We start from the raw sequence: 23,808 nt of genomic DNA on the forward strand, positions 1-23,808 counted from the left end.
GGCTGCGGAACAAGATGGGGTGGGACCGGCTCTTGGGGAACGGTCAGATGAGCGAGACGGGGTGCGAGCGATCCGTGAGCGCTTGGCTGACGGATTTACGCTCACAATAATCCCCATATCACCCTTGCCACTCGCCGTAGCGGAGGGTGGGGCCGTAGCCACTGCTGTCACGGAACGGGAAGCAGACAAGGTGGTGGCTGGCTCCCGAAAGAACACAGCCACCCATGACCGCAGTGTCTGAATCGCCATCCGCCCGCAGTGCGGGCAGGACGTATCCACGAAGGCTGCCTCAGTGTGCTGGAGACCCAAACACTTGAGGCAGACATTGTGTCCGTCCCCCTCCTCGATGAGAGTATCACACCCACAAGAACAGCGGGACATGCCACGCTGGAGAAATTTAGCTCTTTTAGAAGTCTCGAACACCTCTGGAACCGCTGAGACGCCAGGGGAAGTCGTTGCAGGAAGGGACAGTCTGCTGCACCACGTCGGAAGATTCCAGCAGTAATTCAGAGTAGAGCTTGAAGTCTCGAAGTCGATCATAGAAACGAAGGCTCCGGAGAACAAAAGGTGAATGAATGCAGCATGCCATCTCCCTTTTATACCCGGATATCCGGGGCGGAGTCCGGCATGCAAATTTCATTCGCCAATTTCATTGGCCTTTTCTAAGCTATTCAGAAGTTGATAGGTTCTCAAGACGAGCCCCATCTGTCGGTTCGACACAACGTCAAGAGACCAACAGAAAGGGAACTTGATATCTTTCGTCTCGGCATGCCACCCCGAATCTAACGAGACCAACTTTGATTTTTTATGTACATTGACTCCCATGGTATTTATTTTCCTTATTATGGCTGTAAATAGGGGATGACAGAATTTTCATTTTTGGGTGAACTATCCCTTTAAAAGCAGGTAAAACAACTTTTATATTATAGGTAAACAAGCTCAAATGTATGAATATAAATATTAGAAACAAGCTAAAATCAAACCAAGTGGCATCTGAAAACAAATGATGCAAAAGCTTTGTTCATAACAAAATTTCTACAGGCAGCTGATGTCAAGGTAATTTTTGGTATGTGTATAAAGGCAGTTCTCATTATATTTATATATATGTCCTCACAGAATAACCATCAGGTGTAGTTTCACACATTAGCTTTTAACATATTAATGTCTAGCAACAGTGGACAACAAATAAGTTTCAATTTGTACTGCATTTATTTTTTAAAACAATTGTTGTATTGCCTAAAGCATAATATCTGCTTTTTGTATGCTTGTGCTATTTTTCTATGAAATGACCATTGGTTTTATACTATATTTTATCTAAAGCTGTGATAGACCTACATTTATATTTGCATCTAAAGTGTCCAAGTACTTTTGGGGGCCACTGTGTAAGATATACTAAGGTCGAAAAACCATACTTTGCTGGCAGTTTTATAGTTGACCACAGGAGGTGCTGTTGACTTGTTTTACTCTTAATCTTCTCATCAGCTCCTCTTTGTGTGTCCTTGTTTTGTGATGAGTGGAAGTGCTGTTAAGGGACTTTGCTTGGAGAGAGCTCTCACAACTAGAGAGATTAACACTGCCTTATTACAGCCCACACACACGCACACTTAGGAAGCCCCGCGAGCACCTTGAATCCAAAGTGGAAGGCCGTTATGTGAAAGCACGATGAGCTTGTCTGCCATTTGGAGGTCATTTAGACCCAAACTCAAACCCTTTCTTTTCTTGCCGTACTGCAGATATCAGACTCCATATTTGCTCTCCGCTGTGATCTGTCAGACATCCGGCTGCGTTGAGCGTCCTAAAGAGTGTAGAGAACCAGCGGCGTTTAAGGGCACGCTAATGCAGTGGTCGGCCTAAAGCTGGATGTCTGTTCACTAAACTACAGCACTTGAAATGTTCCCAGCAGCCCACCGGTCCTGTCAGCCAGAGCTCGCCATACGCTTTAAGGTTAGATCCATGTTGCCAAGGAGACAGCAGCGCCGCGTGTGTGTTTAGTTCAATGATCTCCTGCCTCTACTCAACCTGTACCTCTCCTGTCAGAGCTGCGGTTTGAGTCATTCGCGGCGGTTACTAAATAAATCTGGAGTCTGCTGGTTGGATTAGTTGGCCTGTGGTCAGGGGAAATGATTTTGACATTTAGCGGTGGAGTTTGTCATGTGGCAAATCGTGAGACCTCATATTAACGCTCAAACCATGTGCAAGGCTGCATAGATAATGTAACCTCAAAAAATGTGTATATATTTTCTTGTTGCATTTTAATGAATACATTTTACCTGATAGCAAAAAAGAAAATGTGTATATATTTTATTGTTGCATTTGAATGAATACATTTTACCTGTTAGCAAAAAAGAAAATGTGTATATAGTCCTGTTAGAATAAAGAATAAGGCATGTGCTGTATACAAACAAGATGCCATTTCTAAATGCCCTTTAATATTTGTCTGCTACAATATTAGAGAAGGCTCTTGACTTACACATTTAGTTACACTTTATTGTATGACATTATCATTGAATAATACCAGTTTCTTTCTTGCTTGCCTACTTTTTATTTAACTGGCATTAATCCTATAGCACACATATCAGGGTTCCTACAGTATGTTCTTTATATTACATTGTCTAGTTGTTTTATGATCATGTGAATGGCCCAGAAGCATTTTTAATTAATCTTTTTTTACAGGGTGGGTATTTGATACTGCTGCAAAAATCAAATAAAATGTTGAAGAAAATAAGATAATAGGGTTATTTGAGTCTGTGCTGAAGTCTGCAAATTCAGTTAAAATCTAGCATCATTTATACACCCTCACGTCATCCAAAACCTGTATGACTTTTTTTTCTTTGAAACACAAAGATATTTTGAGGAATGTCTCAGTGGTTTGTTTTGTTCACACAATGGAAGTCAGTGTTGTTTTGTTACCAACTTTCTTTGGGATATCTTCTTTTGTGGTCTGCAGAAGAAAGTCATACATGATTGTAATGACATGAGGGTAAAGTTATTCATTTTCAATTATTCATTATACATCTTTTTAAGATGTCACAGTAGCAGTAAGAATTACAATTAATTAATACATGTATGTAATTCTGTACAACAGTAGATTTACAATATAACAATTACAAAAAATGATATGAATGCATATGATATTATACACATATTTAGTCCAAGCTTAAAATGCAAAACTCAATGTTAAACAGTATGTTGGTCCTTGCTCTATTTCTGCTTGGCCTAAAAAAGTCTTAAGACCCTTGGTTAAAACCGCACAGTATGGTTCTTTCTTTCCTATTGGGTAACATGGCTTTTTTCCCTCAATCCTTTTCTATTTCTTTCTATTCTTTTTCTCTTCTTATTTTCTTTTGTCTTTTACTCTTTGCAGAGGAAGAGGTGGAAAATTTCAATGTTTCCAGCTTGCAGGAAGAGGTGTTGCGGAACATCGAGGCTGACAGCTTCTGGTGCATGAGCAAGCTCCTGGACGGGATTCAGGTAAATTGATTCCCTATCTGCCAGCGTGCTGGGCTGATTACATTCACTGCGCGTGTGTGTGTGTGTGTGTGTGTGTGTGTGTGTATGCAAGACGAGCACACCGCAGGGAAAGAGACGAATGCGTCGTGGTGAGGGTCCCCCACGTGTAGGTGTCCTGTCCCGTTTCCTCCCCTTGCCTTCCCTCGCCTGGCCTGTCCTGGAATAAAATCCATGATGAATATTCTCACTCCACACCACAGGCAGGAAATAACCTCCTTATCCAAAAAGGCGTAGCAATTCTTGAATTGTCACTGGAAAGCACAGCTACCCTCACCTCCGCCCCATATTCACTTTATCTTGCCTGCCGTATCTCTAATTGATTTAAGGGCATAAAAACACCTGTGCTGTTTACGCCGCTGAGATGGAACATGCGATACAGTTGAAGGTAGGTGGTTGCTATCTACTTAGCCTCACATTTTCCCAATACTCTCACAGAGGATGAAAAAGGAGTCCCATGTGGCTTTTTGAGTTGGGTTTTTGTTTTTTCTCCATGTTTCTCCAATTGGGTGTTTGGCTATGGGCACCTTTAGCCCTAAAATTGAACTCTCTTATAACATTCTTACTAGACTTTACTTAAAGCATATATGTATAATGCATTATAAAAGTAGTTTTAATGTATTAATTATGCCTTGTATAAGACCTTGTTTTGTCGCATGAATAATTGCAACCACAGTTTATACAGTATCTCACAGAATTGAGTACACCCCTCACATTTTTGTAAATATTTTGTTATATCTTTTCATGTGACAACACTGAAGAAATGACACTTTGCCACAATGTAAAGTAGTGAGTGTACAGCTTGTATAACAGTGTAAATTTGCTGTCCCCTCAAAATAACTCAACACACAGCCATTAATGTTTAAACCGCTGGCAACAAAAGTAAGTACACCCCCAAGTGAAAAAATGTCCAAATTGGGCCCAAAGTGTCAATATTTTGTGTGGCCACCATTATTTTCCAACACTGCCTTAACCCTCTTGGGCATGGAGTTCACCAGAGCTTCACAGGTTGCCACTGGAGTGCTCTTCCACTCCTCCATGACGACATCACGGAGCTGGTTGATGTTAGAGACCTTGCGCTCCTCCACCTTCCATTTGAGGATGCCCCACAGATGCTCAATAGGGTTTAGGTCTGGAGACATGCTTGGCCAGTCCATCACCTGTACCTCAGCTTCTTTTGGGGTCGTTATCATGTTGGAATACTGCCCTGCGGCCCAGTCTACGAAGGGAGGGGATCATGCTCTGCTTCAATATGTCACAGTACATGTTGGCATTCATGGATCCCTCAATGAACTGTAGCTCCCCAGTGCCGGCAGCACTCATGCAGCCCCAGACCATGACACTCCTACCACCATGCTTGACTGTAGGCAAGACACACTTGTCTTTGTACTCCTCACCTGGTTGCCGCCACACACACTTGACACCATCTGAACCAAATAAGTTTATCTTGGTCTCATCAAACCCAAGGGCCATGGTTCCAGTAATCTATGTCCTTAGTCTGCTTGTCTTCAGCAAACTGTTTGCGGGCTTTCTTGTGCATCATCTTTAGAAGAGGCTTCCTTCTGAAACGACAGCCATGCAGACCAATTTGATGCAGTGTGTGGCATATGGTCTGAGCACTGACAGGCTGACCCCCCACCCCTTTAACCTCTGCAGCAGTGCTGGCAGCACTCATACGTCTATTTCCCAAAGATAAACCTCTGGATATGACGCTGAGCACGTGCACTCAACTTCTTTGGTCAACCATGGTGAGGCCTGTTCTGAGTGGAAACTGTCCTGTTAAACCGCTGTATGGTCTTGGCCACCATGCTGCAGCTCAGTTTCAGGGTCTTTGCGATGAGGTGCCATGTTGAACTTCCAGTGACCAGTATGAGAGAGTGAGAGTGATAACATCAAATTTAACACTCCTGCTCCCCATTCACAACTGAGACCTTGTAGCACTAAAGAATCACATGACATCGGGGAGATCACATCCCTCCTCTCTGGCATTAGATTAAAATGCACTCCAGGCCCGCCAAAGATTTTGTGGTATTTTGTCTCTAATTACTGCAGTAATTTGTGTGTACAAAGCATATTCTCTTAGGTGCTAATGATTTTTCTCCACTCTTTGTTTTCCTTACACCTTCACACTATTGCTGCTGATAGCTCTGAACATTTGCTCACAAGTTGTTAGCGTCGGCTGCACTGTGCTCTCTGCGTGTTTCGGAGTGGTTGTTAACACTTGGTTTAGTTTTTAGTGTGATTTTTATAGTCCCAGCCATGCGTAATTGTGTTCGGTTCTCAGGAGAGGGCTTCCGTTTTACAAACCCGATTCCAAAAAAGTTGGGACACTGTACAAATTGTGAATAAAAACAGAATGCAATGATGTGGAAGTTTCAAATTTCAATATTTTATTCAGAATACAACATAGATGACATATCAAATGTTTAAACTGAGAGAATGTATCATTTTAAGGGAAAAATAAGTTGATTTTAAATTTCATGGCATCAACACATCTCAAAAAAGTTGGGACAAGGCCATGTTTACCACTGTGTGGCATCCCCTCTTCTTTTTATAACAGTCTGCAAACGTCTGGGGACTGAGGAGACAAGTTGCTCAAGTTTAGGAATAGGAATGTTGTCCCATTCTTGTCTAATACAGGCTTCTAGTTGCTCGACTGTCTTAGGTCTTCTTTGTCGCATCTTCCTCTTTATGATGCGCCAAATGTTTTCTATGGGTGAAAGATCTGGACTGCAGGCTGGCCATTTCAGTACCCGGATCCTTCTTCTACGCAGCCATGATGTTGTAATTGATGCAGTATGTGGTCTGGCATTGTCATGTTGGAAAATGCAAGGTCTTCCCTGAAAGAGACGACGTCTGGATGGGAGCATATGTTGTTCTAGAACTTGGATATACCTTTCAGCATTGATGGTGCCTTTCCAGATGTGTAAGCTGCCCATGCCACACGCACTCATGCAACCCCATACCATCAGAGATGCAGGCTTCTGAACTGAGCGCTGATAACAACTTGGGTTGTCCTTGTCCTCTTTAGTCCGGATGACATGGCGTCCCAGTTTTCCAAAAAGAACTTCAAATTTTGATTCGTCTGACCACAGAACAGTTTTCCACTTTGCCACAGTCCATTTTAAATGAGCCTTGGCCCAGAGAAAACGCCTGCGCTTCTGGATCATGTTTAGATATGGCTTCTTTTTTGACCTATAGAGTTTTAGCCGGCAACGGCGAATGGCACGGTGGATTGTGTTCACCGACAATGTTTTCTGGAAGTATTCCTGAGCCCATGTTGTGATTTCCATTACAGTAGCATTCCTGTATGTGATGCAGTGCCGTCTAAGGGCCCGAAGATCACGGGCATCCAGTATGGTTTTCCGGCCTTGACCCTTACGCACAGAGATTGTTCCAGATTCTCTGAATCTTTGGATGATATTATGCACTGTAGATGATGATAACTTCAAACTCTTTGCAATTTTTCTCTGAGAAACTCCTTTCTGATATTGCTCCACTATTTTTCGCCGCAGCATTGGGGGAATTGGTGATCCTCTGCCCATCTTGACTTCTGAGAGACACTGCCACTCTGAGAGGCTCTTTTTATACCCAATCATGTTGCCAATTGACCTAATAAGTTGCAAATTGGTCCTCCAGCTGTTCCTTATATGTACATTTAACTTTTCCGGCCTCTTATTGCTACCTGTCCCAACTTTTTTGGAATGTGTAGCTCTCATGAAATCCAAAATGAGCCAATATTTGGCATGACATTTCAAAATGTCTCACTTTCAACATTTGATATGTTATCTATATTCTATTGTGAATAAAATATAAGTTTATGAGATTCGTAAATTATTGCATTCCTTTTTTATTCACAATTTGTACAGTGTCCCAACTTTTTTGGAATCGGGTTTGTAGATGCATAGGGTAGAAAATGTTGTTAATTACAAGTATTGTGTTTCCCTCCTGTGTCGGACAATAGAGCAATATTGCAATTTTAAAGCCGCATTATAAGAGATTTTTATAAGAGTTTTTTATTACATACGTTTCTCCAAGAATGGTGGGGGGGGGTTAGTGCTTCATACTGTGGAGCAGTATCGTAAAAAAATGTCAGCACAGAAGTACAGTGACCAGGGGCTCTCAAGATATAAATAGAATGAATCAGCACGCAAAAATTTGTTCATATGATGTACAATATTCTTCCGGTCTTCCCAACCTTTGATTTGAACTTTCTAGACTTGGAAAACTGATCTATACAGGGCTCTAGACTAACTTTTTGCACTGGTTGCACTGGTGCGCCTAACTTTTTTCTTAGGTGCACCAGCACAAAAGTTAGGTGCACCCAAATTTTCGACCGCATCGCATTTTACACCACAGTTTTGCAAGTTCACTTTTTTTTTAAATCGCTGTCCATATAGGCAATATTGACTTGTAAAAGATTAACTAACAATCTGGTCAACGTAAAGTTCTTTATTTGAAGCACAATTCTACAAGAAAGCAGGGCTCAGACTAACACTTGAGAGAGGTGGCACTGGTGCTACCAAGTTATTCAGTTGGTGGCACCTGCCCTTAATTTGATAGCACCAGAGTCGTGGGGTGAGGTAAGAAAAAAGAATCACTAAAACTTGTTAAATGTGTTTAATACATTAATAAATCAATTAGAAATTAATACAAATCATTGTTTATGATTGAATTATTTTTATTGTATATGTAAACTCTCTTTCAACACTTTACCATATTTAAAGCACATCTTTCTTAAAGCTACTTTCTTCCTTTATTTGTTGTGAACGACTCCTATAAGAGAACACAATTCCTTTAATATCAGTGAGTGTTTTTGGGCCCGTCCGTTGTTGTTTGATGAACATTATAAACAGAGATCTTTATTATGCTGCTGCCCCTTTAAGAGCTCGCGCAATATACTGGAACACGTGTTTTGTTTCCCAACTGTTTGGTCACGAAACAAACTGAATACCTTTACAAGGTTTCTTGTTAATATGGGAATTTTTAGCTTATTTTGTGTTAATATGTCCGTTTCAGAGTAAGAAGGCGTGAAAGAGAACTCCGTTCAGTATTTTGTGCTCTGACTCTCTGGGCGCGCGCATCTCAAACAACCCGCGAGACCTGAAGGCTTTTAGTGATTATTCTTCATGAAAGCTGCATTGATACACGTTTGGCTTCTATCAATAGCTACTCACAAATAAATATTATTTAGCGTGATGTATAACGTTTTGTATGCTTTGCAGTATTGTTAGAGATCTTTATACACTAGTTTAGTGCATAAAGTTTAAACACGTTTCCTGCATTAGCTTCACATGCATACAATACTTGCAACACATTTCGTTATCTTTGCTGTTTTGTACCTTAGTAGGGGAAAATCTTGTATTCTGCATATTTATTTAAGTTGCGAGATTGAGCGCTTCACTCGTCTGCTCTTTCGGTCCTTCGCCTCTTACCCGTAACCCGCGAATTACGTCTTTGGGGGCGGGGCACTGATAGATAAGTGAATGGTTGAAGGAGGGGAGACGAAAATGAGTGACTGAATGCGCAGCTTGCGCAATATAACATTTCTGCGCATTAAATTTATAATACGCAAAAATTATATATTGATCAGTTTGACAGTTGCACCGGTGCGACCATTAAGATAAACAGGCAGGAAAAACAGTCGCAAAATGAGACCATTTAGTCGCAGTCTAGTGTGTCGGAGCATTATTTATGATTTTCGGACGGATCAGGCCTTAACTTAACATTCTTAACGAAAAAGTTGTCAATCGTTCTTTTCATCTTCTCTCATCATCCGCGGCTACATCCACTCTGTTTATCTGACGGGCCTAGGCTACTCACCTCTCTCTGTATGACTGCAGCACAGCATTTTCACACGTACACACACGTACAGGAATATCTGGATATCACGGCCAATCAGAGGGGGGTCCGCCCTTCACTATCTCTGATTGGTTTAGACCACGATATGGGCCTAATGTGTCTGTTGTTGAACCACAGGGAGACTTTCGCAGAGACTTTTTTTTCCCTCGAACGGCTGGTCGCACCGGTGCGACCTCAGATTTTTTTTAGTCGCACCATTGAGAAATTAGGTCGCATGTGCGACCAAATTGGTCGCACTCTAGAGCCCTGCTATATCAAAATTCACTGAAAATCTTGCTTAATATCTCATTCGCACTACTGCATACCAAGGGCCTGCAACCCCTGTCAACCATAATAATATCCAAAATTCAGATGAATTATAACATGCCAAATTGCTTTCAAAAATGCATTGTAATCATTCATTAAATTCAAAAAGAAGATATAGCATAACCCATAACTTCAACAAAAAACATTATGGGTGCTGCACAGTGTTATACATTCACAGGTGAATGGGTGATTTTACATCATAGCTGTTAAACTGTATAAGACACTAGTTTTTTCCTTCAGATACAGATCAGGTTTAGTGTTAAAGCTGCAATCCATTCAAAAATCTGTTCTATAGCAAGCACATCAAAACCTGTGTTTTCCTTGCCTACCCCAATTGACAAATAGTAAACCTATAATAATGATTTATAAATTGATCTGTCGGATGCGATTTTGTGGGAAATTTCAGTTGACTTGAACCAATTTAAAAATAAGCAACCTACACACCTGCAATCCTCTTCACATTAACTTGTTTGAGGGTTTTGGGATAAACAGGTGAGGTGCCTGATTATAGATCCTGGAGCAAGAGATTTCAGCGAACAAATGATGGGGTTTGTATTTGGGTTTGAGAACCGCACCAGTATGACTGTGTTGATTTGCGATATTTATGACACAGACCGTCCTGAGGCAGAAGCTGTTTTGTGGTGTCCTGGCCTCAGGGTTGGACATCACAGATAATGGCTGGTGCACTGAGCAGCCTACTTTAACACACATTTTTCATTTCCCCTCTTCAGGGCTGAAGATACAGATGGATTTGCACCTAATGGATCCATACATGTACACAAACCAGCCAGCTCGGCTAGCAAGTGACAAACAACGCAGTTATTTTCCAGGGGTTTAAGGTCTTCCTATTAATAAGTCATAACCCTAGAGCAAACATTTACTTTGACTTTAAAGAGCACAGGTAGGACAGAAGGACAATCACTGCCTTAAACCTGCATGATCTCATACAAAAGTGATACAAATGTACAGCATTGAGTGAATTGCTTTTAGACTTTCTAAATAAACAGATGTGTTAAAATAAATTCTCAGTGCTACTGCAGGAAGAGAGGACTTTGACGTTGGCATTTTTTGATTATCACCTCAGCTTGTGCATAAGCAAAATAGCATGGCATATAAAGAATTTCTGGAAAACCTGGAAAACCTACACCACATAGCTGGACTATCGTCTCACAAAAATGTACGCCTAAGAACTGGTGAAGTGGGGTAAAATGGCCTGCGCCTCTTTCGCCATCTTGCCGTCAGACTCAACATCTCTCCATGTAGGAAGTGAACGTGGACAGCTGTTGTGTAAACACGCATGCGGGAGCAGCAGCTCAAGGAGGAGACCTTTAGACTCCAGTCAGTCATAGAGTTGGGATAGAGACGAGGTCTGGCTGAGACTGAATGTATCCGAGACTTCCTGTCAGCAGGAACGCAATTTACTCTACTCACAGTGAATGCTGAGGTGTAGTGTGTTGTGCAGAGGTTAATAGTCAACACATGACCTTTGGACTGTGGGGCTGTGGGGCGCAGTGATGTTTTGGAAGCCATTACGCCAATGATATTTGAAAGGTAAACAGGGTTGTGCACTGTACGTAAAAGGTTTTTTTGAAAACGGCATTAGGCCATATTTGTTACCTGCTAGATTCGTAGGATGCTGTTGTTGGGAGGGAAGTTAAAGTCTGTGTCTGACAAATGATAGCCGGACTCGAGGGAAAACACTGCTTCTAATTCCAGCTGTCTCTTTGCCAGTGACCGTTTATACTCATTTTACGTGCCTTCAAACACAGCACCTGCTTTGAGTGCTGATCTGAGATCCGCTTACTGTTACCAGATGCTCACTTGAATGCAGCGGTACTTTGACACCTGAGGCATATGTCAGGGAACAACTTGTTGAACAGATTTTTTGATCTGGGTTCATTGTTTGTGTAGTTAAACAAACTAATAACTTTACTTATACATATTATACCATTTACTCATGTATTACTGTATATAGCACACTCTTGCTTATGTGAGAGTAAATTTAGTTTGCTATTTTGACAATATACTGTATTGGTGGTCTTTGTCCTATCGCTCTTACCGTTTAACTTAATGACTCTCAAATTAAAGGCTTAGTATCTATTTCGAAGAGATTATGCATGTAGACCAAGGAATACAATAACTGCAACCTTTTTTTGGGTACAGTACATCATTTTTTTAAGATTGTGCTTGCTGGCTTTAGAGAATTAATATAATAAAGTGTCAAGAACAAACCCACAGCAACTACTACGTAGTTAACATCGAATCAAAATACTAACTAAATGAATGCAAAAAACTACTGAACTACACCTGCATTACACCAGAAAGAACCCTTCATAAAGCAGGGGTGTGTGTATAAAATATTTCTGGTCCATTGCACAATGGAGATTAGCCAAATAAGAGGCATAAGTCTGATAACAGATGAGGGAGGTCGCAACCCACGCTTGAGGAGACCAGATAGGTGTGTTTATATCCACATGCCTGAGAGGCTGATGGAGACCAGATTATTAAGTTTGTGCATACAGCTCTACTGCGATCTTTCACTGTTGGCGCAGCCGCTGCCTTACTTGCTTTTTGTCTTACTTCACCGTTTCTCCGATCAACTCTCCTCATTTCCAGGCCTCTTGCACCACTGTTTCTTCATCTTTCTTTAAAGCCCACAGGGCATCCAGCTGGGTGCTGTCTTCCTTAGTAATGCTACTCACACACTCACAAAAAATCACACTCGCCAAATGTAAATAGGAGAAACAGCCTCATATCAGCCATCTGTTAACTCCAGATGGAATTTTTCGGCTCGTGTATAAAGCAAGCTAATGCTGTTTTTCAGTAGGATTGCTTACTTGGAGAAGTAAATAAATTACAGTGCATGATGGGGGATGGGGTGACCTAGTGGCTTAATTTCAGGACATAACCAAAAGATTGTAGATTTTTCCAAAATTTAGATCGCCGTTAAAGTAGGTGCTCTGCAATACATTCATAAAGTGCCTGAAAAGGTTTCTGCAACGAACACACAGCTAACATGCAGTCATGGAAAAAAATAACAGACCATTCCAAATGTTCATTTAATTAGCATTTCTATATGTATTGTGGCCATTCCAGACCAGTGTATGTTGAATGTCAACAATTTTCTTTGCAGTATTTGAGGTCTGAAAATATACAGAGCATCTTTTCTGTTATTTTGACCTGTTTCTCCAACAAATAAATGCAAATAATGTAATTACACAGAATGAAACAAAAACAATTCCTTTACCTAAACACATACCTATAAACAGTTAATTCAGAAAAACTGAATTGGTGCTTTGAAATGGTCTCTTATTTATGTGGCTGTATAATTGTAACACTTAAATATTATACTTCTGCATTGTATTCATATTCAAAACTTTCATGACCTCTAAAATAATGTGCTGTATGAATAAGCAAACGTTTGACATGTCCAAAGAAAGAACAATTACAGTGATTTAAATATCCAACATTGGAATTGAAGTTAGAGCTATAACAAAATAAATGTGACTCAATTTCTGCCAGTTTTTACCTAAGATACCCTGAAGACTGCTGTGCATGCCTTTTGCTTATGCAAACCAAATTGAAGTTGTTTTCCATGGTAATCAAAGCCACAGGTTATGTCAGTAGAGATTAAGTTGCATTCAACCTGGAATATTCATTTTACTCCATTATGCTACATTATAAAAGTACTGTGAATTGCTTTAGATAAAAGCCCCTGCTAAATACGTACTGTGTACATGGCAGAATGTGCCTCTTGAGACAGTGGATGCTGCTATTAAAAACAGTTTTTTATCTTGTTGTTTCACCTGCAGGTTCTTGGCCCAGTTAGAAACATAAATTTCATATAATGCATTATGTACTGTATATGTTAGAGGAAAACTAAACAAGTGCAGTACTCCATAAACGTTCCATTCAGTAAGGTTAATACTCCAGTACTAGACCCCCTACTGGTTCCTCCATCAGCAGCAGGAACGGGGTCTAGGGCTGTGAGCCAGAGGACCATAAACTAATTATGGTTATAGAGGAGTTGAGCCCCTTTAAAATTGTTTATAAACCATTAGGGGGAACCGTGCTCTCTCGGGGATCTGGCGCGCAATTAGAACCAAGGTCAGAGGAACAGTGGAGGGGAGCATGGCGTGCTCAGAACTGCTGCTGTGGACAGAAAGTGGCATTTACACTGGGGCAAATGCTCACTTTTATTAATTTCCTAAATAAATAGGCGCCTCTCGGGGCCCTTTGTCAGTAAAATGCACCTTCGGTGATATTAATGAACCTCTTGCTTATTTAGCCTATTTTTTCCTGGCTTCCCTTGCTTTCTCGCCCTCCCTCTTTTCTCTATATGCCAACTTAAAAGAAAAAGAAATGAAACCGTTTTGCGCCTCGCGGCTCCTGGGGCTTGGTGTCAAATGCGGAAATGGAACGTGTGAAATTGGTTGAAGTAGGAAGAAAAAAGGGACTTGTTAATCATTCATCTACTGAAAAGAAGCAAATATTGTTGTATTTTGCATTAGTTTCCATTAGTCCCCCACTCTGTATATTACATCTTATTGCATCCAGTGTTGCATAGGCAATAAAGGCTGAAGATGAATGGTCTATGATGCATTTTCCACATAGCAGGCCTCTAGGTAGTGTATCCATTTTATTATCCCTCTCATCTGTTATTCCCCAACCAGTTCAACACCATTCTCGCAAGTGCTTAAACAGCCAGGACAAATTAATTGCCAGCGGAGCTAATAAAGATTGGGGGATTTGATAAATATTTGCATGCAATGGTGGAGAACGCCAGAGCAAATGGGGCCTGAGGCCTTAACAATTTGATTTGGCCAATTGGTCCCCTGCTCCATTGGAACTGTTTATTGATAGGAAGTGCAGAGCTGCAGATTACATTGACACATGCTCAGACAGATGCCTGCCAGCCTATTCTTCCATCTCTTACACAGTTAGCATTGATTAAAGTTTGATCCTTGACATTAATGCCAAGTCGAGTTCCAGCTTTCGACACATGATCCTCAATCCTTGAAGAGCTCACACTGGATGTCAGGCTTCTTGCTGGAAATGCATCCTGTGGTTTTTGTGAATTTGTCAGTGTGCCGCAGTGTTTGTCATAGAATGCAGATGAAGCAGCCCTCTTTCATCCTTATCGGCTGGATGCCTCTCAGAGCAAAGGGTTCAAGCTGTCCTTCACATGCAGAGCCAAGCGCCGTTACAAAATACCAGTCAGACAGCCTCCAATACCACGTTAATAGTGCTCTCGAGATGTTCAGACTTATCGCTTCTCATATCTTTCTGTCTATGTACCTCTTTGCACTCTTTTCTCTCTATGTGAATACGATCGCACTATTGGCCCAGCATGTATTTTTATTTGTATCCCCCAGGGCTGAAATGGCCCTGTGCACAGTCAGGCTTTTGTTTAAACAAGAGGTGGTGGCTATTTTCTCATATTTTGGCTTAGCTCGTGAGGGATAATGTAACTCCGAGCAGATACTACAGAGAATGTTTCTATTGCGTGGGGGCTGCAGTACGGGCCGCTCTTTGTTTGGGAGCCTCTGTCATCTTTCTGTCCCCCTGCCAATTAGATTCAATCAGTCGCTCATGGGGAAGTGGCAGCAGGAAAAGCCAAGTTTTCTGCTTGGCTGCCGCTCTCTCCTGTCCTTCTTTTACTGACAGCCGTATGCCTCCGTTGCAGCTCACTGAGCCCCTCAGTCAGATGTCTGATAGTGCAGCCTGTCGCTCATATTCTTTCTGCCACATAACCTCCCTCATTAACTCTCCTTTAAGGGAGCACGTAGGAAAGCAGTAAACTCATGAACCACATCTTCACCATGCAAATCTATCAGCCCCTGGCCAACACAACGTGTGTATGCTGCTGTATTATACGACTGAACTCTTTCAAGTGTCTCTTCTGGTCTTCTGTCTCTTCTGTCTATGCCAGGTGATGAATAGAATTCAATTTTATTTATATTTTGCATTTTTCAATGTTGCAAAGCAGCTTTACATTACGTACATACAGCTTTACAGGCAGTGCTTACTCTGGTAAAGAAAAAAAAGAAAAAGGAATACTGTAGATAAATAATCAAAGAGTAAATATTTTGTGATTTTTAAGGTTCTACTTTGCTTTATGGAGTATCCAACAACAAGTTTACGTACATATAAGGTGTGTTTTCTAATAATAGGCAGTAATTATTACCTTACTTGACTGACTCTCAGATTATTTGTTTGGCGATTCATCTGTTTAATCCCCTCCTTTCTGTCAGTCCACTCTGATCTGATTAGTCAAATGGTCTAGTCTGCTGTGATTGGTCTACCGTGTGCAGTGTCGCAAATGGAACATAGACGGGCATTACACCGAGTGATGCAAATCTGACTTGTAACTGAAATTAGAACGACAGACCAGTGTGATTCAGAGTCAACTCCTTTTTTCCCAAGCCAATAACTTTGTATGTCATTCACTTCCGGCTTTACGACTTGGCAGACTGCTTACAGAATGCTTTCAAGACAATGGAGATGATAGTGGATTTCAGAAGGAGCCCTCCATCACTTCCTCCCCTCACCATCCTGGACAGCACTGTGGATATTGTGGAGTCATTCAGGTTCCTGGGCTCCACCATCTCTCAGGACCTGAAGTGTGAGTCCCACATAGACTCCATTGTAAAGAAGGCCCAGCAGAGGTTATACTTCCTCCGTCAATTGAGGAAGTTCAACCTACCACAGGAGCTACTGACCCAGTTCTACTCAGTGGTCATCGAATCTGTTCTGTGCAGTTCAATTACTGTTTGGTATAGCTTGGCCACCAAATCAGACCTATGAAGACTACAACGGACAGTTCGTAGTGCTGAGAATATTATTGGTGCTCCTCTGCCCACACTTCAGGACCTGTACGATTCCAGAGTGAAAAACTGGGCAAGAAAAATCATCATTGACTCCACACACCCAGCACACAAACTTTTTGAACTGTTGCCCTCTGGCCGGCTCTTTAGAGCACCAAACACCAGGACTTCCAGACACAGAAGCAGCTTCTTCCCCCATGCAATCTCCCTCCTAAACAGATAACTTCTCCTTAAGAGCAATATTCCACTTCCACTACTCCTATAGTGTGCACTTTAGTGCCTTATTATATCTACATTTTATTTATACATGTATATAACACTACCTCTACTTACTAAATTATCCATTTGCACAAGTGTACATACAATCTGTTGATATGTACTGTATATTCTACTATATACTACCCTGTACAATGTCTCTTATATGTTATTATCCCCCATTTTCTGTAAAATAGTCTTTATTTTATATATGCATATTTTAGAATCTTTTAGACTGTACATCGTCTTATTAGGGCCCGAGCACGGAGGAGCAAGCCACAGGCTTGCACCGCAGTGCAGAGCCCTATTGTTTCTGTGTTCTTCTCCCTCTTTGATCGCTAATTTGAAGGCCTAAACATGCTAAAAAACTCACAATAACGTGCACACGCATCAGACGTGGTGAAAATTTACGTCTGATATGGGTTACAAAATTAGGCGTGGCAAAATGGCTCGCTAGCGCCACCTAGAACTTCCCAGGCCACTACGCAATACGTACATGCACCAAATTTGGTGGGCTGATAGAAGACCCCGAATCATTAAGAAAAGTCTCTTGGAGCATATCTCTAAACCCAACAGGAAGTCTGTTATTTTTAATTTCCTGTGCAATTTTGTAATTTGTTTCAATTTCCAGTCGTCGTACTTTAACGAACTCCTCCTAGAGTTTTAATCCTATCAACATCATCTTCATGTCATTCTCATCTTAAGGCCTTTGCGAAGCTAAATTGCGGAGATCTTGACTTTTCGTGGGGGATCGTGACCCTGGCGGCCTGCCAAAGTTTGGCGTTTCGCCATGAACAGGAAGTTGTTGTAACTCAGGCATACAATGTCCAACAGGCCCCAGACTTCACACATTTGATAAAAGTCCTGGCCTGAAGACATTTACATGGTAATTTTCAGATACAGTTATAGCGCCACCTGCAGGACACAGGTAGTGACATGTTTTAAACTGTGATTAACTCCTCATAGAGATTTGAACAGATCAGCATCATATTTGAAGAGCACAGCCAGTATGATCTTCAGACCTTTGTGAAGATAAATTGAAAGATCCTAACTTTTCTCTGAGGGGCGTGTCCGTGGCGGCCTGATAAAGTTTTTTTTTTTTTGCATGAAAAAGGAACTTATAGTAACTCAGGTACACAATGTCTGACCAGCCCCAAACTTCACATGTTTGATAAGAGACCTGGCCTGAAGACATCTACATGGTAATTTTCAGATACTGTTATAGCGCCACCTGCAGGAAACAGGAAGTAGCATGTTTTAAACTGTGATTTACTCCTCTTACAGATTCAAACAAGTCAGCATCATATTTGGCCAGTATGATCTTCAGACCTTTGTGACGATACATTGCAAGAACCTAACTTTTCTTTGAGGGGCGTGTCCGTGGCGGCCTGACACAGTTTGATGTTTCGCCATGAAACAAGAAGCTATGCAAAAGGGAATGTGACACATTTAAATGAATAACAAATCCTACTATAATTCGCCTGCATTAATTTTATCGCCTACGATTACACATATCCATGTCAGTGTTCACTTATAGCAATAGCGCAACCAGCTGGCAAAAGGGAATGTGACACATTTAAAGAAATACAAATCCTACTATAATTCACCTGCATTAATTTTATCGCCTACCATTCGCTGTTTTCCTTATGCAATCGGGTTGCGGTGGCACTTTCCGCGAGGGCCCGATCATCGCAGCTTTAATATTGTATTGTCATTGTGTTGAATGTCTGTACTAGAAGCTTCCAACACCAAAGAAAATTCCTTGTGTGTGCAAGCACACTTGGCAAAAAAGCTCTTCTGATTCACACACAGCAACATTACACACTGCAGGAAATATAATTTTAAGGACATTGTAACAGTTACTCTTTAAATGACACAATATATGGTATTAAATACAATGGTTAGTTCCAGTCCTTTATTATCAATATTGGTCAATATCTGTGCTTTATTCACAATATTAATGCATCTTTTTCGGCTTTAATATTTGTAATTTGTGGTAACCATTTTATTAGCTATTGACCAATATTAATAATTAGATAAATATTAGTCATCATGGTTAATTGTATTACAGTTAATGACTCTGTACTGTTTACCATATTATGATGTTCGAAGCATTAACATGATATCAGTAAACATGGTTAATAAAATGCAATAATGCCATAATGGAAATAGCATGCATATGTTAATTAAGATTAAATGCATAATTAAAGTTGAATGTAGGGTGTTTATGAAGTAGTCTCTCCGAAAAGCGATTATGAAGCCTGAGTACTTTTGGTCTGAAATGAAAATTCTCTTTAATTCTCCTCATGTTGCTCAAAACCATATTTTTCAGTGAAGCACATGTAGAAAATGAGCAGTTTTAATTAATCATAACACCTTTTCAAGTCCACAGTGATTACAGATTTCAATCTCTAAAAAGGACAACAAATTTATCTCTTAAAGGGACAGTCCTCCCAAAAGTGAAAATTCTGTCATCATTTACTCACCTTCAGGTTGTTCCAAAATTGCATAATTGTTTTGTTTTGATGAAGACAGAGAAACATATTTGGAAGAATGTCAGTAACCAAACAGATCTCATCACCCATTGACTGCCATAGCAGGTAAAATAAATACTATGGGAGTCAATAGGGGAAAAGATCTGTTTGGTTACTGACATTTTTCCTAATATCTTACTTTGTGTTTAGCAGAACAAAGAACTGGTTACAGGTTTGGAACAACCTGAGCATGAGTAAAAAAAATGTTTTCCTTTTTTTGTGAACTATCCCTTTAAAGTAGAAGATTTGTTCACTATACTACATGTGCTACTTTTACGTAAATATGAGCTACTTTTATGGTCTGTATCTTATGGTCTGGAGCTTGACAGTTGTGAGCTGCCATTGTATAAACCTGAGCTGCTTAAACATTCTTCGTACAATATCCTTTTGGGTACCAGAAGAAAAATATATCAGCACACAGTTTTGACTAAACAATGACAGAATTTTCAGTTTTAGACTTGGTGACTGAAAGAGAAAGAAAATCTGTGGTCGAAAGTTTACTAGGGAATCGGTGTACCCAGGCGTTATGTCAGACATTGAGATTTTAATGAGGAAAGTTTCTGAACCTAAGTGCTCATACTTTGCGTTGGTGTGTTATTTCTGATCTAGGTTTACCTGGAAGAGAACAAGCAATCGAGGAAGTAAAAGTGGGCTTCTTAAACTAATGGAATCGCATCAGGAGCTACAGAGAGAGCATAAAAGCCCTCTCTTCTCCCTGAATAACACAATTCCAATGCCTTATTATGTGCTCGGGTTATCAGAGGTTGTCATCACAGCTCCAGATCTTTTCAGCAGCATTGTTGTTTGCATCAAGCATATCTTTTTAGCCCTTATCAAAGGATTGACCTTCATACCTACAGATGTACAGTTGCTCTATCGTCTATTTACAGGAATGTCACCATCCGCTTTTTATTGATCTTGGATCACCTTTTCATTCAGTCTACTTTTATTATTTTACACCCAGCAGAGAAATTGTCTTTTCTGTAGTGAGTGTCAAAGGGAGATTAGCGATCTACTGAAGGTAAGTGATGGACAGTTTGCAGAGTATAACGTCAACAAAAAAGCTTCAGTCTGGAAGCTCCAGTCTCTTTGCCGGATCAAACGTAGAGTGAGCAAAAGGGGATGCCACAAAGCTTAAACTTGCATCCGAAGCTCACATCAAATCCCTGGTAAAAAATGTATGTTCTGTAAAGAAATTGTGCTACATTGAGCTCAAGTAAATGTGAACACCTACTTAAACCTTCGGAGACCTTCCTGTCGCAGCATGTTATAGAGGTGTAAGTCCGTGTCCTGCTTTTCAAGGTTATTTCAACTTGGTTCAGTGCTGGTTAATGATATAGCTGCAGATACCCGATTGTTTACAGCTCTTATGCTTCAGTATGTAAGAGCACCTGCTCTTTATTAAGGTGCGAGTGATTTAATAATTCAGATGCTATTAGGAACATCTCTGGGCAAGCTTAATACATGCTTAATATTGACCCACTCTTCCCACCTAAGAGGTAATTGTATTGAATCTAGTGCTAGAACATGACATACAAAGAATGAGGGAAGTCGACATTTAACTCACTTAGCTCCTTCCACTGAATGGATTTTTTATCAGAAGTTGTCTCCGGGGCAATCTCGAAGAGTTAAAAGCGGCAGGGAAACAACAAAATGATATTGGTGGTCCCTTTTGCCCTGTATCCCACTGGATTGTTTTTCAGAGTCACTTTTGACTGTAAGCATACACTTAGCCAATGGTAGGTTGGACGGAGTCTGAGCCAAGACCAGCGTTTTGCCCATGAGATGCTCTAGTAATGTGTACTCAGTGTACTCAGATCTGACCTGATTTTGACTGCAGCTCAAGTCGTGACTCTCGCCCCTTTCCCCACACCGCGGCTGCATTGCCCTAACTCTCAGGGACTCCTGCAGAGATAGATTAGCCTGGCATGGAGCGTTAATGTTCACCGAGCCACAAGCATCCTCCAGGGTCAGTGCTTCAGCTTAAGATTAGGTGCAGACCTGTAAAAGTAGGCCAAACATGGACTCTGCTGCCGACGCTCCATCTGTTTCAGCGCTGCCTCATTGTGCTGCCTCTTTGAAAGTCCTGTTTCGAGGTCACGGGGAAGTGGAGGAGGCCGGTTTAATGGTCGGGATCCAGCTATTCATGTATTCATCTAAGGCAGCTCTGGAACACAGAGGCTGCACATCAGAGCCTGAAGGACAGCTGAAATTGTTTATCGGTTAATGACTTCTCTCCCCTCGTGGGGTGTTTGCCGCCTCAGCTGCTCCCAGGCTACATTAAAGTCTCCTGTCTCTCTGAAGCCTCTTCAAAGATAGAGCTACAGTTCTGCTCACACTAACACACAGTATCTGTCCATCCGCATTTGTGAGTAAAGCACTGATAAAGAAAATTTTGAATTGTAGTCCAGAAGGTTTGCACTTGTTAGGGTTGCCAAGGCAGGGGGAGGGCTGTAGTATTTGGCAACCAATTAGATGATTGTCTAAAGAGTATAATTACATTCCACAATCATTACCTCTTGACAAATTTTGTATTCCTGAAAGAACCATTTAGAGTTGATCCAGTGAAAATTCATTGGAGCGACTCTCCTAAAGCCATATCAGCACAATGTGATGCAAAGATAAAGGCTTGCTGCCATTTTAAATGTAGTCTGTACCCCATTACGAATCTCTTTTGACTGTAAATGTGCTTGAGCTTCACAAGTTCTTATGATGGTTCCCCCATTATGTGTGATATAACTTTGATTACTTGATAGACTGTTGCCATTTGTGTCCCTCAAATGGTCATATCCACATTTGTGCAATGAATTTAGCCATTCTCAGGACTATAATGATGGTGTTAATATTGAATGGCATTTTTAAAGCTATGTGTTCCTGTAACCGAGTGAGTGAAAATTAAATTGATCTGCTGCATGTTCTTTGCTTGTCTTTATAGCTGGAATCTGTCCTACACACCTTTGTTTGACATTCTTGGGTATTAACGCATACTACACCTTTATCACAGACAGTTCAGTTTAGTGGTCCATTTTCACAGCAGGTATCGTGGGAGCTGTTTACAGTTGGATATCTCTTTCGCATACAGTCTGTTTTACACTATGTTTTACACTTTTTCACCACAGCACTGCTGTGTACGATAGGTCTTTAGCTTCTGTTGTTTATATCCATGTCTGACAGTCACAGAGTAGTAAACCGTCCAATATATCAAATACCCATAACCCACTGCTTGTTTTACGCTGGCTCTTGACAGTAAACGCTACGCTTAGTTTTTATGAGTAGGATAGTTAGACTTCAGTTTCTTCCAGTGGTAGAACGGAGGGAAGTCCCACTGAGGCTTTGGGGGGAGATGGAGGTAGGTGGGGGTCTCTTAAGTAGCTGTCTGGTCAAGAAAGGGCCTTTAAATGAATGTGGTAATTAAGCTTCACTGTGGGCCACAGGACCTTGATGAATATTATCACTTAATTATAGGGATCACTATTCCCAGCACGCAATTGAGCTCTGCCAGCACACTATTTCTTTCCCAGTGTGAATGTTTGATGGTGTATTTGTACATACGTGTTGGCTGAGGTTTGTGCATTCTGTCCACAGGGTATACATATACCATTGTGTTCACTAGTTGTCTCCACCTTCTTTGTTTGGAAATTGTGTATAACTTTTCAAAATTGTTGCAGTACAAACGTATCGTTTATCTGTAAGTTTCTCTGTAGGAAACTTTCAAATGCTTCATTAAACTGTAGCCTATCTTGCACATCACAACATTGGAGTAACATCACATTATTACCTGAGAGACTTTTCATCTCAAAATCACAAAAAAAAACTTTGTTAGTAATTGTAACTTGAGCTCCGCTTCAGGTTCTCCTAACGAGTGCCTTTGTCAAACTTTGTAGAAAAAAGTAGACTTTTCATAAACTCACTTAAAAGTTCTTAGCCTTTAAAACATGTAGTTATGAATAAGTAGTTATGAGCATTGCATATAAAGTAACACTGTAGTAACCATGCATTTTATGTAACATTTCCCTCTTTTTTCAAGGACAACTACACCTTCGCCCAACCAGGGATCCAGAGGAAAGTGAAAGCATTGGAAGAGCTGGTCAGCCGAATTGATGGTGCGTACCCTCAGTGATGCACAGTCTGCTTTGTCCTCTCTCTCTATCACTCTGTCTCTTTCGCTCTTTTCCCCCCATCCCCCCAGTGTCAGCCCCAATCAGCGCACCAGTGCTTTGGCCTTTAGCAGAGAGTGAGCTCTGCTCCGGCCAGGAAAGCAAAAGGCACCGGAGCATAAGCCTCTCTCATTACTTTATATTAGGTGGCCGTAATCATAATTCGATGCCCATTTCACAGAGACAGGGAACCCCCTCCTCTCCTCCCATAGGAGGCCTCTATCTCCTCCACCTGCATTAGAGCCAATGATTGCTTTAATTTCTGAGAGAAAGACTGCAGGTTGAGCATATTGTTGATCATTTTCTGTCTGTGGAGGAGATTGAGACGTCTTGTTTCATTTTTATCAGTTTAAAGCTATA

General features: G+C 41.0%; 1 protein-coding gene across 3 annotated transcripts in view; it reads left to right on the forward strand.

Moving 5' to 3' along the window:
- tbc1d22a (TBC1 domain family, member 22a) overlaps positions 1–23,808 on the forward strand; it is a 185,375-nt gene that overhangs the window by 93,391 nt on the left and 68,176 nt on the right. For all 3 annotated transcript variants that reach the window (XM_057323906.1, XM_057323905.1, XM_057323907.1), the window contains exons 9-10: positions 3,365–3,471; positions 23,319–23,394. In XM_057323906.1, the coding sequence (XP_057179889.1) occupies positions 3,365–3,471; positions 23,319–23,394 (183 nt within the window). The remainder of the gene's footprint in view (positions 1–3,364; positions 3,472–23,318; positions 23,395–23,808) is intronic.

The sequence above is a fragment of the Triplophysa rosa genome, linkage group LG24, assembly GCF_024868665.1.
Source record: "Triplophysa rosa linkage group LG24, Trosa_1v2, whole genome shotgun sequence".
Taxonomy (NCBI): Eukaryota; Metazoa; Chordata; class Actinopteri; order Cypriniformes; family Nemacheilidae; genus Triplophysa; species Triplophysa rosa.